The sequence below is a fragment of the Hemitrygon akajei genome, chromosome 20, assembly GCF_048418815.1.
Source record: "Hemitrygon akajei chromosome 20, sHemAka1.3, whole genome shotgun sequence".
In the NCBI taxonomy this organism is placed as follows: domain Eukaryota; kingdom Metazoa; phylum Chordata; class Chondrichthyes; order Myliobatiformes; family Dasyatidae; genus Hemitrygon; species Hemitrygon akajei.
Window position 1 is genome coordinate 20,690,186 of NC_133143.1, and position 22,327 is coordinate 20,712,512.

The window sequence follows — 22,327 nt, forward strand, 5'->3', positions numbered from 1 at the left end:
AATATCTCTGTTTCCTACTTCAGCCAAGCTTTGTAGATTCAGAGCATCTTCTGTGTGGAGAAAAGATAATTCTTCAGAACCCCTCTTAATCTCCTACCTCTTAAACTTAAACCTTCTGGTTTCATACAGCCCTTTTACTGGGAAACGCTTCTACAAGGTAAACAAACCCACCCTATCCAGTCCCTTCTCATACTCAAAACACTCCACCCCAGGCAGCATCTTGAGGAATCTCCTCTGCACCCTATATCTAGTACCTCCATGTACTTCCTGTAGTAGGATGATTAGAACTACCCACAGAGTTCCTAAACAATGTATAATATAGTTGTACCTAATCTCCTTGCCCTTATATTCTTTGGTCCATTTCAAGAAAGCAAGTATCCTATATGCCACCTTAACCATCTTTTATATCTGTGCTGGAACTTTTTAGGGGTCCTTGGGCTTGTACACCAAAATCTCTTCAATCTTTTTTATTTTATGTTTATTTTTCCTTTTCTTTCAGAATCAGGTTTAATATCAGCTGCATATGCTGTGAAATTTGCTGTTATGCGACAGCAGCACAATGCTATATAAAATAATAAATACTGTGAATTACAGTTGGGTGGGTGTGGGTGTGTGTGTGTGTGTAAAGTCTCTTTCAATCCCTTGCAGTGCCCTCCCAACCCGGACAATAATGCAGCCAATTAGAATGCTCTCCACAGTACCCCTGTAGAAATTTGCGAGTGTCTTTGGTGACAAACTAAATCTCCTCAAATTCCTAATGAAATATAGCCACTGACTGAGTTCTTTGTAACTGCATCGATATGTTGCATCCAGATTAGGTTCTCAGAGATGTTGACACCCAGGAACTTGAAATTGCTCACTCTTTCTACTCCAAATCCCTCTATGAGGACTGGTGTTTGTTCCCTTGTCTCACCCTTTCAGAAGCTTACAATCAGTTCTTTGGTCTTACTGACATTGAGTGCAAGGTTGTTGCTGCGACACCACTCAACCAGCTGATACGTCTCACACCTGTACGCTACCTCATCATCATCTGAAATTCTGTTAACGATAGTTGTGTTGTCTGCAAATTTATAGATGGCATTTGAGCTGTGCCTAGCCACACAGTCATGGGTGTAGAGAGTGTAGAGCAGTGGGCTGAGCACACACCCCTGAGGTGTGCCAGTGTTGATTGTCAGTGAGGACATGTTATTTCTGATCCACACAGACTATGGCTTCCAGTTAGGAAGTCGAGGATCTAGTTGCAAGGGGAGGTACAAAGGCCCATGCTTTGGAGCTTTTCAGTCAGAACTGGAGGAATGATTGTATTAAATGCTGATCTGTAGTCAATAAACAGCAGCCTTACATAAGTATTAGTATTGTCCAAGTAATCCAAGGCCACATGAAGAGCCAACAAGATTGCAATCAGTGGATTCTGCCTGACGTGTTCTGTGTTTGAGTGCCTATTTTACCATTTCACACTGGCGTGCAAAGTCAAATGACCGGGGGCTTGGACTTTCTATTTTACTTCCTGATTTAATCCTGCTCTTGATTGCAAAGGATTACTGGGAATTGGAATTCTTCTCATTCTTTACGCACATCAGTCATTGTTCAAACAGCATGATAACTCACTTTACTCTGCCCTAATGACGTTCTCTCTCAGTCTGTCTTAGAAGAGCACACCGTTCTTAACGATTGCTCTCTTCCATCTTGACTGCCAGTTTGTATTAAATAGCATTAGTTTTGTGCTGCTGGTGTACTCCCAATGGCCCTCCCTCTAAGAATGTCCATCCTCATTTTATCTTGGACCATCGTTCTTATTCAGTCTGGCCACTGTCTCGGTCATTGCAGCTCCCAATAGTTGTGAGGTTTTATTTTCTGCACCTCCTCTGGTCCTGTAATGCACCCTAACTCTACCTTCCCATTCTTGTGTCATACTTTTAAACAATTTAAAGTATTCTTTGCTGTTAAAGTTCCTGAAAAAGATGGAAAACTGTGAAAAGGTGACGTGACAGAAGTGATGGAAATACATCCTCAGTGGCTATTGTTAATGCACGTTATAATAGTGGTCATGTATTATTGTGTGCATTAAAATTCCCTTAAATTCAGTCGAATTAAACTGAGCAACCAGATTATCATGTGTAGTAACTAATGTTGAGTGTGTTTGAAACAAATAGCCGGGGACAAGGACTCTATACTTTCTCTTCTATTATCCCAGGGTAGGCATCCATCATTTATATGAATGCTATTCTTTCTTTACAGAGCACTTTTACTAGGCCTTTCTTGCAATCCTCAACTGAAAGAAGTTTCTCTTGACCTTAGCAGTTGTGAGGTAAGAAGGAATAGTTTAGTTCTTTGAATTTGTTTGAAAATGAAATGGTAAAATGACTTGATTTACCTTTGTTTTTAATTTAGTTTTTTTGATTAAATATCATCAATTATTTTTTGTTTATTGGACCACTGGAAAATGACACTGGGGAGGCCAGGAAATTACTGTGAAAGACACTAGCAATATGCCGGAAGTTCAAGGAAGTCAGAGTGCAGAAGTGAGTGTAATTTCTGTTACCAGGGAGAAGGTGCTTAGAAAGCTGAAAGGTCTGAAGGTAGATATGTCACTTTACCAGATGGACTACACCCTAGGGTTCAATAAGAGGTGCCTGCGGGGTGGGTTGGGATTGTGGAGGCATTAGTAATGATATTTCAAGAATCACTAGATTCTGGCATGGTCCTGGAGGACTGGAAAATTGTAAATGTCACTCCACTCTTCAAGGAGGGAGAGAGGCAGAAGAAAGAAAATTATAGGCCAGTTAGTCTGGCCTCGGGTTCGGAAGGTGTTCATGTCGATTATTAAGGATGAGGTCTCAGGGCATTTGGAGGCACATGATCTAATAGACCGAAGTCGGCATGGTTTTTCTTAAGGGAAAATCTTGCCTGACAAATCTTTTGGAATTCTTTGAGGAAGTAACAAGCAGGATAGACAAAGGAGAATTGTTAGACGTTATGTACTTAGATTTTTGAAAGGCCTTTGATAACATGCTGCATATGAGGCCGCTTAACAAGTTAGAGCTTATGGTATTACAGGAAAGGTACTAACATGGATAGAGGATTGGCTGATTTGTTAGGAGACAAACAGTGGGAATAAAGGGAGCCTTTTTTGGTTGGCTGCTGGTGATGATTAGTGGTGTTCCACAGAGGTCAATGTTGGGACAGCTTCTCTTTATGTGTCAGTAATTTGGATGATGGAATTGATGGCTTTGTGGCCAAGTTTGCAGATGATATGAAGTCAGGTGGGGGGCAGGTAGTGTCGAGGAAGCAGGGAGTCTGCAGTAGAACTTAGGAAGATTAAGAGAATGGGCAAAGAAGGGGCAGATGGAATACAGTGTTGGGAAGTGTATGGTCGTGCAGTTTGGTGGAAGGAACAAAAGCAGAGACTACTTTCTAAACGGGCAGAGAATTCAAAGATCAGAGGTGCAAAGGGACTTGGGATTCCTTGTGCAGGATTCCCTCAAGGTTAACTTGTAGGTTGAATTGGCTGTGAGGAAGACAAATGTAATGTTAGCATTCATTTTGAGAGGACTAGAATATAAAAGCAAGGATGTAGTGTTGAAAAGCCTAGATAGAGTGGATTTGGTGAGGATGTTTAGAGGGGACAGCCTCCGTAAAGGAGGGATATATATTTAAAACAGAGATGAGAAGGAATTTCTTTTGCCAGAGGGTGGTGAATCTGTGAAAGTCGTTAGCACAGGTAGCTGTGGAGGCCTGGTGATTGGGTGTATTTACAGGGGAGGCTAATAGATTCTGGATTAGTCAGGGTGTGGAAGGTTATGGGGAGAAGGCAGCAGAACGGGGTTAGGAGGGAAAATGGATCAGCCATGATGAAATGGGGGAGCTGACTCGAAGGGCCGAATGGCCTAATTCTGCTCCTATCCCTTGTGGTCTTGTAATTTCGAGTTTTACTTGCCTTCAGGCCTTACTACCCTTGGGTACTGAACTATAAACCAAACTTTATAAAATAAACACAATAGATTCTGCAGATACTAGAAATCCAGAGCAACATCCACAGAACGCTGGAGGAACCGAGGTTCACCTTAGCTTCACCAACACCACCCTTGAGTTAGATGAGCTCAGCCCTATAAACTATTTTGCTTAGCTCACATCCTCAATTTGTCAGGAACAGTTCTCATGTGTCATATCAATTTCAGCTATCAAATTTTTTTAATTTTTAATTAATGTTGTTAATTTTTAAAAGTGCAGAAAACATTCAACAGGTTTAGCAACTTGTGCTGAAGGAGAAACAGTCCGAAACCCTTCATGACAATTCATTCAATTTCTGGGCATGAAGCCTTAACTGCTTCTCTTTGCACCAGGTGTTGAATTATTTGGGTATTTTCTGGTTTTATTTCAGATTTCCACCATCTACAAATTTTCTTTTTGATTTTATTTATTGTTGATTAATAACCTTGTGATTATAATGTACTAGTTAACAGCTTTGCTGCAAATGTGGTCGAGTATGTTAGTGAACCCTAATTCCTCAAGAGTTGTCGGGGAAGCATCATTCTTCATATTCGGGGCCAACCTTTAATCTGCAGTATATTGTGTAATTTAGTCGATGAAATAAATTCAGCTGTTAGGAATGTGGCCTAGCATTCCCTTAAATCCCATGTCTCAAGAAGAAGTTCTGCGTAAAAACATGTTAATTTGTTATTGAAGTTACCTTGTTTCTACATTTTCTCATTCATAGAACAATTGGGGGGAAAAAGTTGTATAACCAGGTCTTTTCAGGACCATTTGTTTTTAACAATTTTCAAAGGCTAATGTGATGCAGAAGACAAGGATGCTGAACTCTGTGTGCTTTGATGCTTTTGCCTCCTCCAGCTTTGCACTGATATTTTCCATTCTTTTCCCCTCTACTGCTTTCCTTAGCTTGGTCACTGTGTAAGTACCCTCCCTGCTTTTTCACCTTTGTTGATCCAGTAAAATGGCTTCCTTACCTGTCCATTAGAATTACCATTTGAACCACTTGACACAGGTACTTTGTGCAATAGTAACTCTGCTCCAGCAGTGTTCCGTAATGTGGGCATGTTTCATTTGATCAGACACTTGCCCGCTTAAAGAAAAAAATACTTGGTCTTCGGGTATCGATGACTGAAATATAAGGTACTGTATTTTTTTATATATTGAAAGGGATATGTTAGCAAAATTTTCATTGGAAGCTTCTGGCGATTTTAGTAATCATGTCAGTAATTAGAAGTTGAACTATTCTTTGTATTTTAGTTGCAGCTTTGAAAATTGATGTATTTTCTTAACAATTGATTACTGAGGTTAAAGAAATGTAAAATGTTTCATATGAATTGGATGAAGCAGAGCTTTATAAGAACTTTGTACGTTCTCCCTGTGAATGTGTGGGTTTCCCCACCCTCTGCTAAGGCGTTCCGGTTGGTTGTTGTAAATTGACCCGTGATTAGAGTTGGGTTAAATTGGGGGTGGCTTGAAGGACCTGTTCCAAGTTGTATCTGAATACCTAAATACGTGCCGCTTTTTGAGATGATTTTACATCACAATTGTAATTGAATATCTAGTGGCATCATGAAATATTAGCGTCTAAGATTAGAAATGCAAAACCACTGATGCAATTGAAAGAACAGTTAGAGCTACATTTGACACCAGTTTTGTTTTGAAAACATTTTAAGAAGGGATGTACCTAAATAAAGTTACTGACCTACACAGTTCCTGTGGCCAGTTTGGAATTTATCGAGTAATGAAGGGTGGAAATTGCTATCCAAGTGTTGAGATTATATGTGACAGTAATTATTCTATGGAAGCAACCTTGCCATTCTTTTTAATTTAAGTTACTCATTAGTATATTCTTCAGGTTTTAATTACCACCTTTACGTTGGCCTCTTTCCTGAATGCTGCCTTCTACTGCTTTTGCATTGAATTTTGATTTGGTCTTATCAGCTCAAAGTTCTTAACTGATGTGATGAAATAATTCCACTCAAAATTCAAATGTTGCTGCCTTATTGGGTTGCATAATTTGGATCACTGGATGTCTGTTTCATTATATTTCCAAGCATAGGAAAAAGAGCAGCTTAGTATGTTTTTTGAAAGAGTGACTATATTTGGTGTTCACCAATCTTGGTAATGAGCTTGCAGACATTTCATCACCAGTTGAGGTGACATCCTTAGTGCGCCATTGTTGGTGTTTCTCTCTGGGAGTGCTCACATTTATATCGACCACTCCCCCTTGCTTACTTCATCCTGATTGGCTACCCATTTAGTTGACCTTTGAATTCTATTGGCTCGCATTTCTTTGGCTCTTAACAGTTTGTGGATGGCATCTATTTCTATATGTTTGCTTATAGAGTTATCAGAAGAGAACCACACTTATAAGAATTCTCTGGCCTGCTTTTTGTTTGCCTGTGTTAGAACCTCCATGGTGTCCCAGTTATATAAACTCGAGCACTCCCAGACAGAAACACCAACAACTGCGTACCAGGGATCTTACCGTGACAGGTGACGAAATGTCTGCAAGCTAATTGCCTAGCTCGGCAAACACCACAATATCGAGCGCCTCAACCCAAGCTACCAGTATTCACCACCATCCTAGAATGACAACGTGCCTCACCTCCTTTTAAAACCTGCTATAGCCGATGTACTAGTTCGGATGGAATTTATAGCGTTTATTCATCTTTTATTTCATTGGATCTGTTTTAGTACTTGGTCTCTTAATGGCTTTTATGGAAAGCTTGGTTCAAAATGCCACAATGCTTAACTGCTTCTGTTGAATCGCAGTAGCCTTGAACATGTTAACTGTGATCAGTCTGTTGTTCATAACCGTCTCTCAGCCTTGTGTCACAAAAACAGCCAGGCATCTTTAAAATAAAATAGAAACTACTGATAGTGTCTACTGAATATAGTTTTATCTACTGCCCACTAGCTGTACACCAAAATACGTACATAAAATGTTGCTAGGTTGTTGAAATCTCTGCATGGTATATCATTTTTCTATTTATTCTAATTGAATTTTTCTTTATCAACAGCTAAGATCAGGTGGAGCTCAGATATTGGAAGGTTGTATTGCAGAAGTCCATAATATTTCAAAACTGGATATTTCAGACAACGGTGAGAAGGATTGTCTTTTTTACATTGAACCTCATCGTGTGTTTAATGGACGGTGGGAAGAATCAATGAGCAAATAATTGTATTCTTAAAGCCGCGTGGAATTTCACTAGAGTTAATGGTAGGCATCATTCATAACCTGTGGATGCATTTGCAAAGTGGTTTCCTGAGAAAACATACTTCATGTTTATATTAAACTGGATTTTCAGATGAATATTAATATAACATCCTGATTGACTACACTAATCTTTGCACAATTTTATTCTATTCCTGTTGTCAGACTCTTTCATCTTAAGAATTTTATTTTCCTGCTTGGGAAGGGGTTAAAATGACCACCACACTGATACTTAAAACTATGTTGTTGAGTAAAATATTACAAAGTTTGTACCTATAACATGAGTATCATTTGAGATTTTCTTCTGCAGCTTTTTGAGTAGAAGGTTGAAGAGATGTGGTTACAGTCGTCAGACAATACGTTTAATTATATATGGTCCTGCTTTTTGGGGTCTGCTTATCCTGCTGTTTTTTCTCTCTCAAAGACAATGACAGTGATCTGTCCTGCAAGTAATTGGACCAACTCATCTCCTTGGAAACATCACACGGATGCTGCTGTAGGTTGGGATGATGAGCCATTGATGGAAACGTGGACACTGTCCCACTCTGCACTAATGCAGCCTGTAGTTTTACATTTCCAGTATTTTTATTTCAGATTTCCAGTATCTGCAGCTTTCATTTTGCTTTTTGAATGTTGCTGTTCAGGCAGGCTTAGGTTAAAGTTTTTCCATTGAATATTGAATGAAATACACTCATTTGGATGAGCCATGGAATTAAGAATATGAGTGTTCCTTTTGATGCAAGGACTTCATAGATATTGCTTCTTTTGCAATTGATAAGATCCGCACTTCTAAAATCCATTCTTTGTTCACATTTATTCCTGTGCTAATTGCCGGAGGTTTGTTCGGTTTATGACTCCTTTTGGTGGCACAATTCCAGGAACAGCAGCAGCTCTGTGCTTGAATGACCACTATAGGATAGTGAATGCTAGGCAAAGATTCACAATAAAATGGAAGCGGGAGCAGATGCCAAGCACTTCAAATCCTCTCAAGGTTGATCTATGCTGGCCACAAATCTGCTTCTGAGCCATTTCCCTATAACCCTTGATTCCTTCATCTCTCAAATGTTTATTTATCTTTACGTTTGAAATATTTCTACAATCTAGCCGCAGGGAATGAAACATTGCCATTAAACTTCCCACTTTATAGCTTTTGCCAACAAAGGATTCAAAGTACATTTATTATCAAAGTCGGCGTAAATTATACAACCTTGAGATTCATCTCTTTACAGGCAGCCACAAAACAAGAAACCCCAAAAGAATCTAATTTAAAAAGAAGACCAACACCCAATGAGCAGAGAGAGAGAGAGAGAAGAAAAACAATCAACAAGCTATCCAAACAACAAAGCAAGCAACAGCGTTCTGAACAAAATGGTGTCCATAAACCCGAACGCCAGAGCAGGGCGTAGTCTCAGCACCAATTAGAACGGAGTAAAACGTTATTGAGCAGAACCTGCCCTGACACCGTGCCTTTTCAGACCATCTGGCCTGCCGTTTAACTTGTCCAAACCCCAGGTTTAATGTTAATGTTTCTACTCTGATAATGCAAAGACCACAGCCCTACCCATTCTTCTGACTACCAGAGCTCTTTGTAGAAATTGCAGCTAGAAACCATCCATTCCAACATTTAGTGTATATAAATTGGCCTTGTTGCATAATGCAGTGCCATCTCTTCAAGCGTACTGTAATTCCATGGTTATGAATCTCTTTGCGAGATTATGCACAACCACCATTTGCAAATTTAGAAATACAAGTTTGTTCCTTAAAGGGAAAAGTATCTTGCAAATTTCCAAATAATTTAACATTAGTCTAATTACAGAATGCTTTAACTTTCTCAATTTGTTTCTGAGTTGAACAACATGAAAATAACCCTTTTGAAGCTTTTAAATATAAGATAAGTAGCAAGATAAAGTGATTCATTCATAAGAAATGTGGCTTAGAAAGTTATAAGACCATAAGATACAGAAACAGAAGTAGGCCACTTGGCCCATCGAGTCTGCTCTGCCATTTCATCATGGCTGATCTATTTTCCCTCTGAACCCCAGTCTCCTGCCTTCTCACTGTATCCCTTCCTGCCTTGACTAATCAAGTGTCTATCAACCTCTGCCTTAAATATACCATATGACTTGGTCTCCTCCACTGCCTGTTTCAACAAATTCCACAGATTCACCACTCTCTGGCTAAAGAAATTCCTCCCCATCTCTGTTCTGAAAGGAGACCCCTCTGTTCTGAGGCCTTTTCCTCTGGTCTTCAACTCCCCCATCATAGGAAATATCCTCTCCACATTCACTCCACTGAGGCCTTCCAACATTTGAAAAGTTTCAGTGAGTTCACCCCTAATTCTTCTGAATTTCACTGAGTTCAGGCCCAAAGCCATCAGACCCTCCTCGTATGACAAACATTTCAATCCAGGAATCCTTTTTGTACACCTCCTTTGAGCCCTCTCCAGTTTCAGCACATCCTTTCTAAGATAAGGACTCCAATAACTGCTCACAATCCTCCAAGTAAGGCCTCACCAGTGCTTTATAACGCCTCAACATTACATCCTTTTTTTTAATATTTCATTCCTCGTGAAATGAATGCTAACATGTCATTTGCCTTTCTCACCAGTGATTCATTGCAAATTAACCTTGAGGAAATCCTGCACAAGGACTCCCAGGTCCCTTTGCACCTCAGGTTTTTTTTTTGAATTTTCTCTCCATTTAGAAAGTAATCCATGCTTTTATTTCTTCTACCAAAGTGCATGACTTCCCAACACTGTATTCCATCTGCCTCTTCTTTGCCCATTCTCCTAATCCATCTAAGTCCTTCTGTAGCCTCTCTACTTCCTCAAAACTACCTGCCCTTCTGTTTGCAAACTTAGCCACAAAGCCATCAATCACATTGTCCAAATCATCGACCTATAACATAAATGAAGCGGTCCCAATACAGACCCCCGTGGAACACCATGGTCACCAGCGGCCAACTAGAAAAGGCTCCCTTTATTCCCACTCTTCGCCTCCTACCATTCAGCCAGTGCTCTATCCATGCTAGTATCTATCCTGTTAAGCAGCCTCGTGTATGACAAAGGCCTCCTGAAAATCCAAGTGCACAACATCCGCCAATTCTCCCTTGTCTATACTGATTGTGATTCTTCAAATAATTCCAACAGATTTTCCCTTAGAGCAACCATGCAGGCTACGGCCTATTATATCACGTGCCTTCAAGTACCCCAAAACCACTTACTTAATAATCAACTCCAATATCTCCCCAAACACTGAGGTCAGACTAACTAGCCTATAGTTTCCTTTCTTCTGTCTCGCGCCCTTGAAGAGTGGAGTAATGTTTGCAATCTCTTCAGTCGCCTCTTTCAGAACCTTGGGGTGTATACCAGCTGGTCCTGGTGACCTATCTACTTCAGACCTTTCAGTTTCTCAAGAACCTTTTCCTAGTAGGCCAACTTCACACACTTCTGCCTCCTGATACTCTTGATGTAGAAAGGGATAACAAATACTGTATTCTCAGCTGCTCAGGTTCTGAAGCTGAATTAACTGCTGAGACAGAGTGTGAATTAGGCTCTTCCCTCCCTTAGAGCTGCGCTGCCCATGACCCGCCAATTTTCTTTCTTTATCAATCTTTTTATTAATTAAATAAAAAGTATATATATATAAACTAGAGAAGAATTATCACAAGTATCTATATCAATAACAGTTTGAATAAAAGGAAAAATAAACATTATCAAGATCAAACAAAGTATTAATCTAATAGTATATAATAAAGAGAAAGGTAATTGATTCTCCTCTTACCCAGAAAAGGAAAAAAAAGATAAAGAAACTTTTATAATTGACATATACAGGAAAAAAAACCACAAAACACAAAAAAAGAAAGAAGAACTGGGCAGCTCAAAGTGAGAGTGAAAGCCAAAAAAACCCAAAGAGAAACTTTCTGATCAAATTCAAAACTTCAAAAAGGTAACTGGAAGGGCCATAAGTCAGAGCATATGAAAATATTGAATAAAAGGTCACCAAGTTTCCTCAAATTTAGAGGATGTATCAAATGTCCGACTTCTTATTTTCTCTAAACTTAAACAGGACATAATGGAGGTAAGCCAATGAATAACAGTAAGTGGATTAGAATCCTTCCATTTAAGCAAAATGGCTCTCCTAGGCAATAAAGTTGTAAAAGCTATCATCCGTTGAGTGGAAACAGGAATATCTCCTGTTACATATCCCGTAACTGGATCACTTACCAGCAAAGATAGAGAGGTCCGCTGAAGTCTGATGGTACCATTTTTAAACGTTTTATTTTATAAAGGGGCACAAAAGTAAGGTTAATACAAACATTCAGATAACATACGTCGTCAATACTCAATCTAAAGCGCAGGTATAGTAATAATCAATAAGAAATAAACTCTATCGTTGTCTAGGGGTAATGTATATATTGTCCGCTGTATATCTGAAAGTCTCTTGCGGTCACTGCAGTTCCACCAGCTGCTGTCTTTTGTGGTGTCGCGGTGGTGCACTTTGTTAGAGAGAGAGAGATAGAGATTGAATGAAACAGTTACCCGGCGGGTTACTTTCAACCTTTAGGAGTTCGATTCATCGGAGTCTCGTTGGGGAATGGACGCTCACTTGTGGCCTCTCCTGTAGCTAAGCCGTTCTTTCATGGTGAGGTCGCCAATCCCAGGCAAGGAAAAGACGCACACGAACCCCCCCACCGGCTGTCGCTATTAAACGCTGTCGCAGGATTTCTAGCGTGTCTTCTGGTGCGTCTGGGGGGCCGTCTTTACAACCCCTCTTTTATCTGAACTCACGGGGTCTCAGATGTCAATCAGGTTGGGATGATGCAATCTCTCTCCATTTCTCCACCCACGTTGCCCTGAGGGTATACACGTAGTACAGTTCCCAATTCACAAAGGTGTCTCCACGAGACAATGACCACAGTCGCCAGCTTTTGCCTCGCCGTGAAACGAGTGACACCGCACGTATTTTTCTCTTCTCTTGGGTCATTGACCCCCCCTTCACTAGGGCTGTTGCGATTTTCACAAAGGAGGGGGCTGGGATCATAACACTCCTGCTTCTGAAGGAAAGATCCCAAAAATTGCTGTAACTAAATTCAGTTGCAGATCCAAATTTAGAACCTTTGACAAAGTTTTGAAGACTTCTTTCCAAAAGTTATCCAACTTGATACAAGACCAGAACATATGAGTTAAAGTAGCCACCTCAATATTACATCTATCAGAAATAGGATTAATATTAGAAAAATTCGGGCTAATTTGTCCTTTGACGTATGCGCCCGATGCACTACCTTGAACTGTATCAAGGAGTGATGGGCACAAATAGAAGAGGTATTTACCAAATGAAAAATTTTATCCCTTTGATTATCTGAAAGTGACTTTCGAAACTCCAGTTCCCACGCATCTTTAATTTTATCAGTAGATAACATACGCAAGTTCAATAACCATTTATAAATTATAGCTATCAGACCTTTTTGAAATGGTTTGACCTGAAAAAGAGTATCAATAATATTGGGTGAATAAGCCAAAGGAAAAGCTGACAGTAAATTACGTAGAAAATTCCCAATTTGTAAATATCTAAAAAAAAGTCATATTTATCCACTAACTGAATGAAAGACGTTAGAGAATTACCCAAGAACAAATCTAAAAAAGTTACTATTCCTTTGGTTTTCCCAAATTGAAATGGTCTGATCAAAAATCGAAGCTTTAAAAAATATTTAAGATGGATTTTACTAGAAAGAACAAAGTTATTAAAGTCAAAGGATCTACGAAAATGAAACCAAATTCTTAATGTATGTTTAATAATAGGATTAAAATCTCGACTACTGATCTTAGAAAGCAAAAGAGGAAGAGGTGCTCCCAATAAAGAGGCCAAAGAATACCCCTTCACTGAGTTTTTCTCCAAATCTACCCATAAGGGACAATCATGTATATCTGAAAAATGAATCCAGAAAACAATATAATGAATGTTAATTGCCCAGTAGTACAATCTAAAGTTTGGCAAAGCCATGCCACCATATTTTTTTAATTTCTGCAATAAAAGTTTACTCAATCTAGGATTTTCATTATTCCAAATAAAAGATAAAATTTTAGAGTCTATCAAAAAACAGTTTAGGAACAAAAGAGGGGATTGCTTGGAATACATATAAAAACTTTGGTGATACTATCGTTTTAATAGCATTAATACAGCCAATTAATGATAATGTCATAGGAGACCATTTAGAAATTACTTGCTGTGTATACTCAATTCATGGAAGAAAGTTGTATTTATACAGGTCATTAAAATTTTTGTTAATTTTAATACCGAGATAAGTAAAGTTAGTTTTAGAAATACTAAAAGGAAATTGATCATATTGATCAAAATAATTGTTAATAGGAAATAACTCACTTTTATGTAAATTTAATTTATATCCAGAAAATCTTCTAAATTCAGAAAAAATAGATAACAAAGGAATCGATTTCTTAGGATCTGAAGTATAAACTTAACAAGTCATCTGGATACAACCAAACCTTATGCACTTTATCTCCTCTCTTAATACCCAAAACCTCATTGGAGTCCCGAAGAGCAATAGCGAGAGGTTCTAGAGCTAATTTATGTAACAGCGGACTGAGAGGGCAACCCTGCCAGGTACCTCTGTATAACCTAAAATAAGAAGATTTTTGATTATTAGTTATAACTGCCACCAAAGGGGCTTGATAAATCAATTTAATCCAAGACATAAAGCATGGAGTAAAATTAAATCTTTCTAAAACCTGGAATAAATAGGGCCATTCCACCCTGTCAAAGGCTTTCTCTGAATCAAGAGAAACAACACATTCAAATTCTTTAGATGGAGAGGAATGAATGATATTCAGTAATCTATGAATATTGAAATATGAATATCTATTCTTAATAAATCCAGTTTGATCCTTAGAAATAACCTTAGGTAAAACGTTCTCAAGCCTGTTAGCCAAAATCTTAGAAAGAATTTTGGAATTGACATTTAATAAAGAAATTGATCTATAAGAGGCACATTCAAATTAATATTTTCCTTTTTTAGGAATTAATGAAATTGATGCCTCATAAAAAGTTTTCGGGAGGGTCCCAGAAGATATAGATTCAGTGAAAATTTGGCATTGATGAGGTGTAAGAATATCTGTAAATGTCTTTAAAAATTCTACCATAAATCCATCAGATCCCAGAGCTTTACCTGATTGAAAAGAAAATATAACTCTTACTATTTCCTCTCAATTAATGGGTGCATCTAAAGTATTCATATCTTGGGTAGAAATTTGGGGTATATTCAATCTTTGCAGAAATTCATTCATAGAAGTGGCATCGTCTGAAAAATCAGATTTATAAAGATTAGAGTAAAAATCCCAAAAAACTTTATTAATTTCCTGAAAAAAACCTGACTCAGATGTTTCAGTTCTGTCAGATCTTCATACTTTCAAAATCTGCTTTCTAGCCATAGTTGCTTTGAGTTCAGCAACTAACAGTTTACCTGATTTATCTCCATGTATATAAAATTGAGTTTTCGATTTCAAAAGTTGCTGCTCAATAGGATAAGTCAATGGCAAGTCATGCTGCGTTTGAAGTTTCACCCTTTCCTTGTGTAAATTATCAGTAGGTAATACTGAATAAACTTTATCTATTTCTTTAATCCTGTTAGTAATCACTAAAAGCTCTGCTTTAGATAAAAAGGAAAAATCTTTATCTTTAGGATGTAGAAATCTCCAAATATCTAACACATCGTATTCTTAAAAAAAAGGAATTAATGCAGGACGCAGCCTTTATAGGAAGGCACGGATTGGTCGATGACCTATCAATCGAGGGATTGAGACAGCCATTAAAGTCACCGCCCATAATCAACATATTCATTTAACTTCGGCAGTACAGAAAATAACCTCTTAAAAAATTCAGGACTATCTACATTAGGTGCTTACACACATACCAAAGCCACCTTTTGACCACATAACAAACCAGTAACAATTAAGTATCTTCCAATTGAATCAGTGACAGTATTAAAATGTACAAAAGAGACTTTAAAATTAATAAAAATAGAAACTCCTCTATTTTTTGAAATTGATGAAGAGTGATATTGAGAACCCTGCCAAAACTTAAAAAAACGATTTTCATCTTCCCTACGGATCTGGGTGTCTTGCGCAAAAATATCGGCTTGAAATGTTCTCAATTTCTTAAAGACCTTTCTATGCTTAATAGGTTAATTCAAGCCATTCAAGTTCCAGGAAATTATATTAATTTTGTTAACATCCATATTGAGATTTTAATTTAAGGATTTATAAAAGGAATTAGTGCACTGAGACAAGCAGAACCCGCAGGGAGGAACAGAATGGATTTGATCAGAAAGAAAAAAAACATGATTGACAAGGAAATCTCTCAGGACTGTCCAATCGAAAAAAAACCTAAACTAATAGCCCCACCCCTCCCCCAAAGCCAGAAAAAAAAACATCCAACAGGCAGATAGCATTCTAACTACACCCCCTAAACCCTTGTCTCTAATAGGCAGACTCTTTTAAAAAAAAAATATATACTAACACCACTGAGTCGAGACACAACATCAGATGTGTAGAAAAAGATCAAAAAATTCCAAGTATTATAATATTATGTCTAACAGAGGTTAAAACGTAGTTAATAGAGGCCATCTTAAATTCATTTAATTAACCTTGATCATATATTCAAAAAAGAAAAATCTAATCAAGTAATATGATACGACTAATATTAAACTCTTACAGATCCTAAAAGAAAGCAGAAGGAAAAAAAATAAAACTGCCAGACGATGTCTGGAACAACAAATAACGTAAATTAAACTTTCAACAATTGAGCTGTAAACGACTCTCAGCTAAAGATCGAATTGCTAGCACATAATTAACAGCGATCATCTTAAATTCATTAAATAAAAATTGATCATATATTCAGATGAAAAAAAGATTCAAGCCAATAATATGTTGCGACTTATGTTAAATTCATGCAAGTCTTAAAAAAACAAGAATCAAAGCGATGACTATACAAACGTAGAACGTAGATTAAACTTTAAATGATTCAACTACATATGATTGTCAGCTAAGGATTAAATGTTGAAGTTGCTTGCAGAACAATACTGGAGGAGTTGCTTACGCGATTGACTTAAACGCGTTGAGAAACTTCCTAGCTTCCTCCGGAGAATCAGAGCGTTTAGGATGAGCGTTAGGCAGAAAAATTATCAAATGGTAGGATAGCGCAACGATGGGTGAAGATTTTTCCTACACAATTCTGCCATCACTTCTCAATATTTAATTCTTTCTGCATAAACTTCAGGGGCAAAATCTTCAACTATATAAAACTCCACATCGTTGTAAGTTAATTTCCCCCACTTCCTGGCATCTCGAAGAATTGCTTCTTTAGTAGCAAAATAATGTAGACACAGAATCACTGCTCGTGGTTTCATCTCAACCGATGGCTTGTTGCAGGGAATTCGGTGCACCCTGTCTATTAACGGAGAGGTTTCAAGTATCTCACTAAGAAGTGAGTATAACATACTCGTGAATAACTTTAACGGCTTACCGTTTTCCATATTTTCAGGCAAACCCAGTATACGTAAATTCATCCTTCGACTTCTACTTTCCAGATCGATCATTTTCTTCTTAATTCCTGATAGTTCCAATGAAACCTCAGCAATTTTCTTTTCCATAGTAGAAAACTTTAACTCCTGCTCTTTAATCACTTGATGATTAAAGTGATCATTAAAGACCTTGTTGTCTTCCGATTTTATTAGTATCCATTTTAAGTGTTTGATACTGAGATTCTAGATTCCTTAAAGATTCTTGGATGGCAGATACAGTTTTTTCAAGCTTTTCATTAGTTTATCCATTTATCAGTTTATCAATTTTAGAATCCACCATTCCAATTTTGATATTAGTATCTTGCATCAATAAGAACATTCTTTCAGGAGTATAGGTTTCTTCTACCTCCCTTGTAAATTCAGTTTGTTCAGTTTCAGAAACAATTTTGCCGTGTCTTAATTCCTTTCCAGTTCAGATTCCAGCCATCGTAATTAAATCAAAAATCCTTCACTAAAAGTAGAGAATCTTCAAAGTTTAAACAAAAGTAGCAGTGGAAAGTAGGTTGTAAAAGGCTAGAGAAGAGCCAACAAGCTTCTTACTCCATGAGCTGCCCAGAAGAGTCTCAGACCCACTGATTTTAACCCTAGTCTAATCATGGAACAATTTACAGTGACTGAGTAAGGTGCTAACTGGTATGTCTTTGGACTATGGGAGGAATCCAGAGCTCCTGGAGTAAACCCAGGCATTCATGGGGAGGACACCGGGATTGAACTCTGACATCTGAGCTGTAATAGCATCAAACTAACTGTTACGCTAGCGACATTGCAATGTTGAATTGTCACTTATTTGTCCAGTTCCAGCAAATCATAAGTGGTCTCCCTCTGACCTTGGAAGGCTTGGTAAGCATGAAGCATAGATGATTTATCTTTTTGCTGAGCTCCCACTGAATAATTGTAAAGTACAGATTGAAAAACTTTTCGAAAAGTACAGTTAAGAAACATCATTGTCTTACTGTCAGAGGCAGCATGTACTGTGGTTTCCACCACTGTGCGATAGTCCATTCTTCTCCTTTGTCTGGTATTTACCATCCTTCCCATAGATATCAGGAGGTGCTGGAGCCAGCTATGACACAATTTTAAAAGCAACTGTGACTTTGTGTTGCACTAGTACCTCTCTAAATGTTAACAGAATGATATTGAGCACTCCTGACCCAAGCTGCTATTATTTTATTGCCACAGTAGAAATGAGCTACACGTATATTTTTATTGAACTGGAAGCTCTGTTTAAATGCCATTGATGTGCCACTTTGAAGATTTAATGCTGCATTTATTAATGTAATTCATACAGAGTAGCTGATCCAAGATAGTTCAAGCATACCGAGACAAATTAATGATGAAATAGTGGAGTTGCTGTCAGAATTTTTCAGATTTTATTCTAACAGAGAATTGCACTAAAGCACTAAGAATGGTGAACAATGCATTCTTGTTTATAAATGATTGATAAACCATGAGAAGGTAAATGATATCAGGAGTATGAAAAATCTGAGAAAAGATAGGTCACATACTTGTGAACATTTAGTAAGTAACCTGCTGATCGACTTGCTGGCAATTACTAAAACCAGGTTATACTGGACAAATTGAACAGTGGTTATATAAATTAATCGTAGTAAATGAGGTGTATTTGAACTTGTGCAATGTATTTAGTGGAATTTGTATGAGGTTATTGTAGACGGGTTTCTGATAATGTACCAAATTTCTCTAGGCTCTGAGCAGGTCCAAGCAGACTGGAAAACTGTGACAGTCATGCCACTGAGGTCAGGCAGCTTAACGTCCATAGTTGAGAAAATGCTTGAAGTTATCAGTAAGGATGAAATAGCAAAACATCTGGATAAATATGGTTCCATCAGACAGACTTGGCATGGATTCATGAAGGGCAGGTCTCTAAGGATGTAATGAGCATAGAAGACAGAGGGGAACAGGTGGACATTGTGCACTTGGATTTCTAGAAGACATTCAATAAGGTGCCTATAATTAATCCATTAGATAAGAATGCACAGAGTTGGAGGCAATGGACAGAGGATTTGTTAATCAATAAAAGACAGAGGATTGGGATAAATAGGTGTTTCTCTAGTTGGCAGTCAGTGATGAGCAGGTTGCTGGAGGGGTCCATGCTGGGCTCACAACTATTCACAATATGCATTAACAATTTAGAAGAGGGGACCAAGTGCAGCATATCTAAACTTGCTGATGAATGAGTGGAAAAGCAAGTTGTGCAGGGGATGCAGAGAGATTGAGTTGACAAGGGTTTGGCTTATGAAGTACAATGTTGGGTCATCCACAGAGAGGTCATCCACTTTTGAATAAAATTTAGATGATTAAATTACTTAGCAATGATTTTACTGGGGATTTTATCATGATTTTGATGGGCAAAATGGCCTTCTCCTGCTCTTTTTAAAAAAATATTCTTGTGTACATGGTGTAAGATCAAAAACCTAGTATAGTCAAACCCCATATTCCTTGAAAATAGTCCCTATTCCATAACCCATGTCCGGGGTAACGTAGAACACAGCAGAGACAGGCCATTTGGCCCATAATATTGTGCTGCACTAATTAAATCAGTAATCAAGTGCCCAACTAAACTGATATTATCTGCCCGCACAATGCCCGTATCCTTCTATTTTCTGCAGTCATGTGTGTATCAAAAAAGCCTCTTAAATGCCCCTGTCATGTTTGTGTATCCAAACCCCCAACACTGTGTGTGTGTGTGTGTGTGTGTGAGAGAGAGAGAGAAAGAATTCTGGGGACTTGGGCCATCATCCCAGGGTTGTGGAGGAGTGCTGCTGAGTCTAGCAGCCCCATCTGCCCTTTCGACTGGATTGAAGGGGTGCCACTATTTGAATTAAAGTAGGAGAGAACGTGGAAGATTGGGAGCAGTGAGTTAGCTGCCAGGAGTTGCGTGTCTGGAGAGCTGTGCCTTTCTGGTGCCGACTATCTGGGTGCAATACTCGGAAAAAGTGACGCAACAGACTTCTAACATTGTAAATCAGCGAGTTGTTTGTTGCGTCTCCCCTCTCGCTGTGAAACTGGGACACCCTTATTAGGGAGAGGGAGAGCCTGTGGTATGTCAAATTACAGGGTGAATGAGTAGTCTTTGGGGTACTGCAAGTCTGTCTTTATTGATGCTTTGCTGCACTCTTGAGTGCTCAGTGGAGGTTGCTGATGCTTTTTTGCTGGGGGGTTGTTGCCTTGTTGCCGCTTGTGTGTGGGAGGGGAAGCTTTGGAGTTCTAACATTTAACTGTCATTCATTCTTTGGGGCACTCCTCTGTTTTAGTGGATGTTTGTGAAGAAAAAGAATTTCAAGATGGATGTTATGTACATTAAATGTACCTATTGAAACTTATTGACTTGTCCCACATTTGAGCTAATGTTCACTTGTCAACCATCAGCCAGCTGATCTGATCCACTGGTAGTAAATACCGGACAGAATGTGGGTCAGCTGTCCTGTTCCATTGGTTCATGGGAGCTTTCAGTGTGCACATTGGCCATCCTCACTACTGTAAGGAAAATATTTATTTGGCTGTAGTTCAGACGATTGCTGGGCAGCAGAGACAAGTCGACTTCACTCGGAGAGAAGCCAGCACCAGCATGCCATTGCCATTGTGTTCTGGCAGCACCTCTTTGCTGTGGTGGCTGTGTAGTCTGCTTTCCTTGCCAAGCAACCTCCTCAGTACAGGCTACTCCATACTGTCACACAATAAGTAAAAATGCACTGTTGTATTTTTCTTGCCTCCCTCCCATACAGAGCCCCTGGACCTGTCAATCCTTTTGTTTAGGCACATTTTCTCCTCAACACACACAATTGATTGGATGATAGGTGACTACCATGCAGTACTTGCCTTGAAAATGATGTAGTTTGCATCTAGAATGCTGAATTTTAATATTTACAGTTTATAAATCTTGTTTTGTACAGGTTTAGACTCTGACCTTGCCACACTTGTAGTGTGGATGAGCAAGAACAGATCTATTCGCCATCTAGCCTTGGGCAAAAACTTCAACAACATAAAGTCCAAGTAAGTAAATTTTATAGATCAACATCTAATTTAGAAAGCAACCTAATAAATGGTGTCCTGATTTTAAATAAGTCAACTTGGTATATGTGATGGATACTTTGGTCTGCTACAGCAATAGTTCATGTGTGATTTTAGTCTGTCAGACGTCATAAATATGACACTCTGAATTCAAATCTAAGTTATTAATATGTCCAGTAGAACTCTGTTCATTCACTATCAGATTATAAGATCAATTTTATTTGTCAATTTGGCCTGCCACTTTAAAGAATGCTTAATTATTCTCCTACCCTGTCCCATCACCCCCATCTCTATCTCACTCTCTCTCGCGCGGTCTCTCTCGCTCTCTCTCTCACTCACTGTCACTCATATACACACACACACACACGCACACACGCACTCTGTTATTATTTAGTACTCTAATAAGACCTACTTTTCCTACATTATTTTTATCCCAATACTTAGAAACACTTTAGGAATATCCTTGATTTTACTTGTGAATTTTTTGTTGTGTACCCTCTTTGCTTCCTATTTCCCTCTTACTTTTTACCCTAACACTTTCTGTCCTATGCTCTGTTTCTTCCCAGGCACTTGCTATTTGTCATTTTATTTTGGCTTATTCCTATTCCCGTGTTTATTTTCCTTAATATTCATGGGGAATTAAATTTGGAATTGCCTTCTTTCGGGTTTGTATTTGATCTAAAAAGTCACCATCTCCTCTAGTACCTCTACTGCTTTAACTCCAATTTACCTTCAGCTAGATTTATTCCAAACCAGTTTTGTTAAATCACATCTCAACCAGGTGAAATGGTCTTCCCCTTTTATATTCATGATCCACCTTTCTCCAGTTCCTTCAGGATCTTATTTTTTATGTTTTGCAGTCGCAAAACAAGAAATTTCACAGTATATGTTAGTGATAATAAACCTGATTCTGAATTATGCATGATTTAAAGAATCATGATCGCTGTTTCTCAATCTTTTTCCACTAGCTTTCCACTCATTTGCTATTTTGAAGGCTCTGCTACCTACTAATAATAAAAATTCTATTTAATGCATTTCAAGAATTCTGCAACTTTTATGCACCCTATAACATATTATTTTCCAAGTTTATATTTGGGTTGTTGAAATCCTGTACTGTTGCAGGTTTTTTTAGTATTTTAAAGTCATAGACCACAGTAACATTAACCTACTGTATGGCCCAATGGTTTGCACGACCACCAACCACCTATTTACATACCCACCAACCACCCATTTACATAATCCTACTTTCATCTCATTTTATTCTCCTCAAGTTCCCATTAACTTTCCCAGATCTATCACTCACTTACATAGTAGGAGCAATGTGCGGAGGCTTACAGAGAATCGTGCTGGACACGGAGATGTCAGGGCACTACGCATCCAGCACATGATTCTCCGTAACTTCTGCCATCTCCAACGGGATCCCACCACCAACCACATCTTTCCCTTTCCTTCACTTTCTGCTTTCTGTAGGGACTCCCTTGTCCATCATACCTC

General features: G+C 38.4%; 1 protein-coding gene across 7 annotated transcripts in view; it reads left to right on the plus strand.

The window, feature by feature from the left end:
- The window catches only part of LOC140713623 (F-actin-uncapping protein LRRC16A-like), a 328,263-nt gene that overhangs the window by 200,880 nt on the left and 105,056 nt on the right, over positions 1-22,327 (plus strand). For all 7 annotated transcript variants that reach the window (XM_073023966.1, XM_073023968.1, XM_073023970.1 and 4 more), the window contains 3 exons: positions 2,239-2,308; positions 7,017-7,098; positions 20,716-20,815. In XM_073023966.1, the coding sequence (XP_072880067.1) occupies positions 2,239-2,308; positions 7,017-7,098; positions 20,716-20,815 (252 nt within the window). The remainder of the gene's footprint in view (positions 1-2,238; positions 2,309-7,016; positions 7,099-20,715; positions 20,816-22,327) is intronic.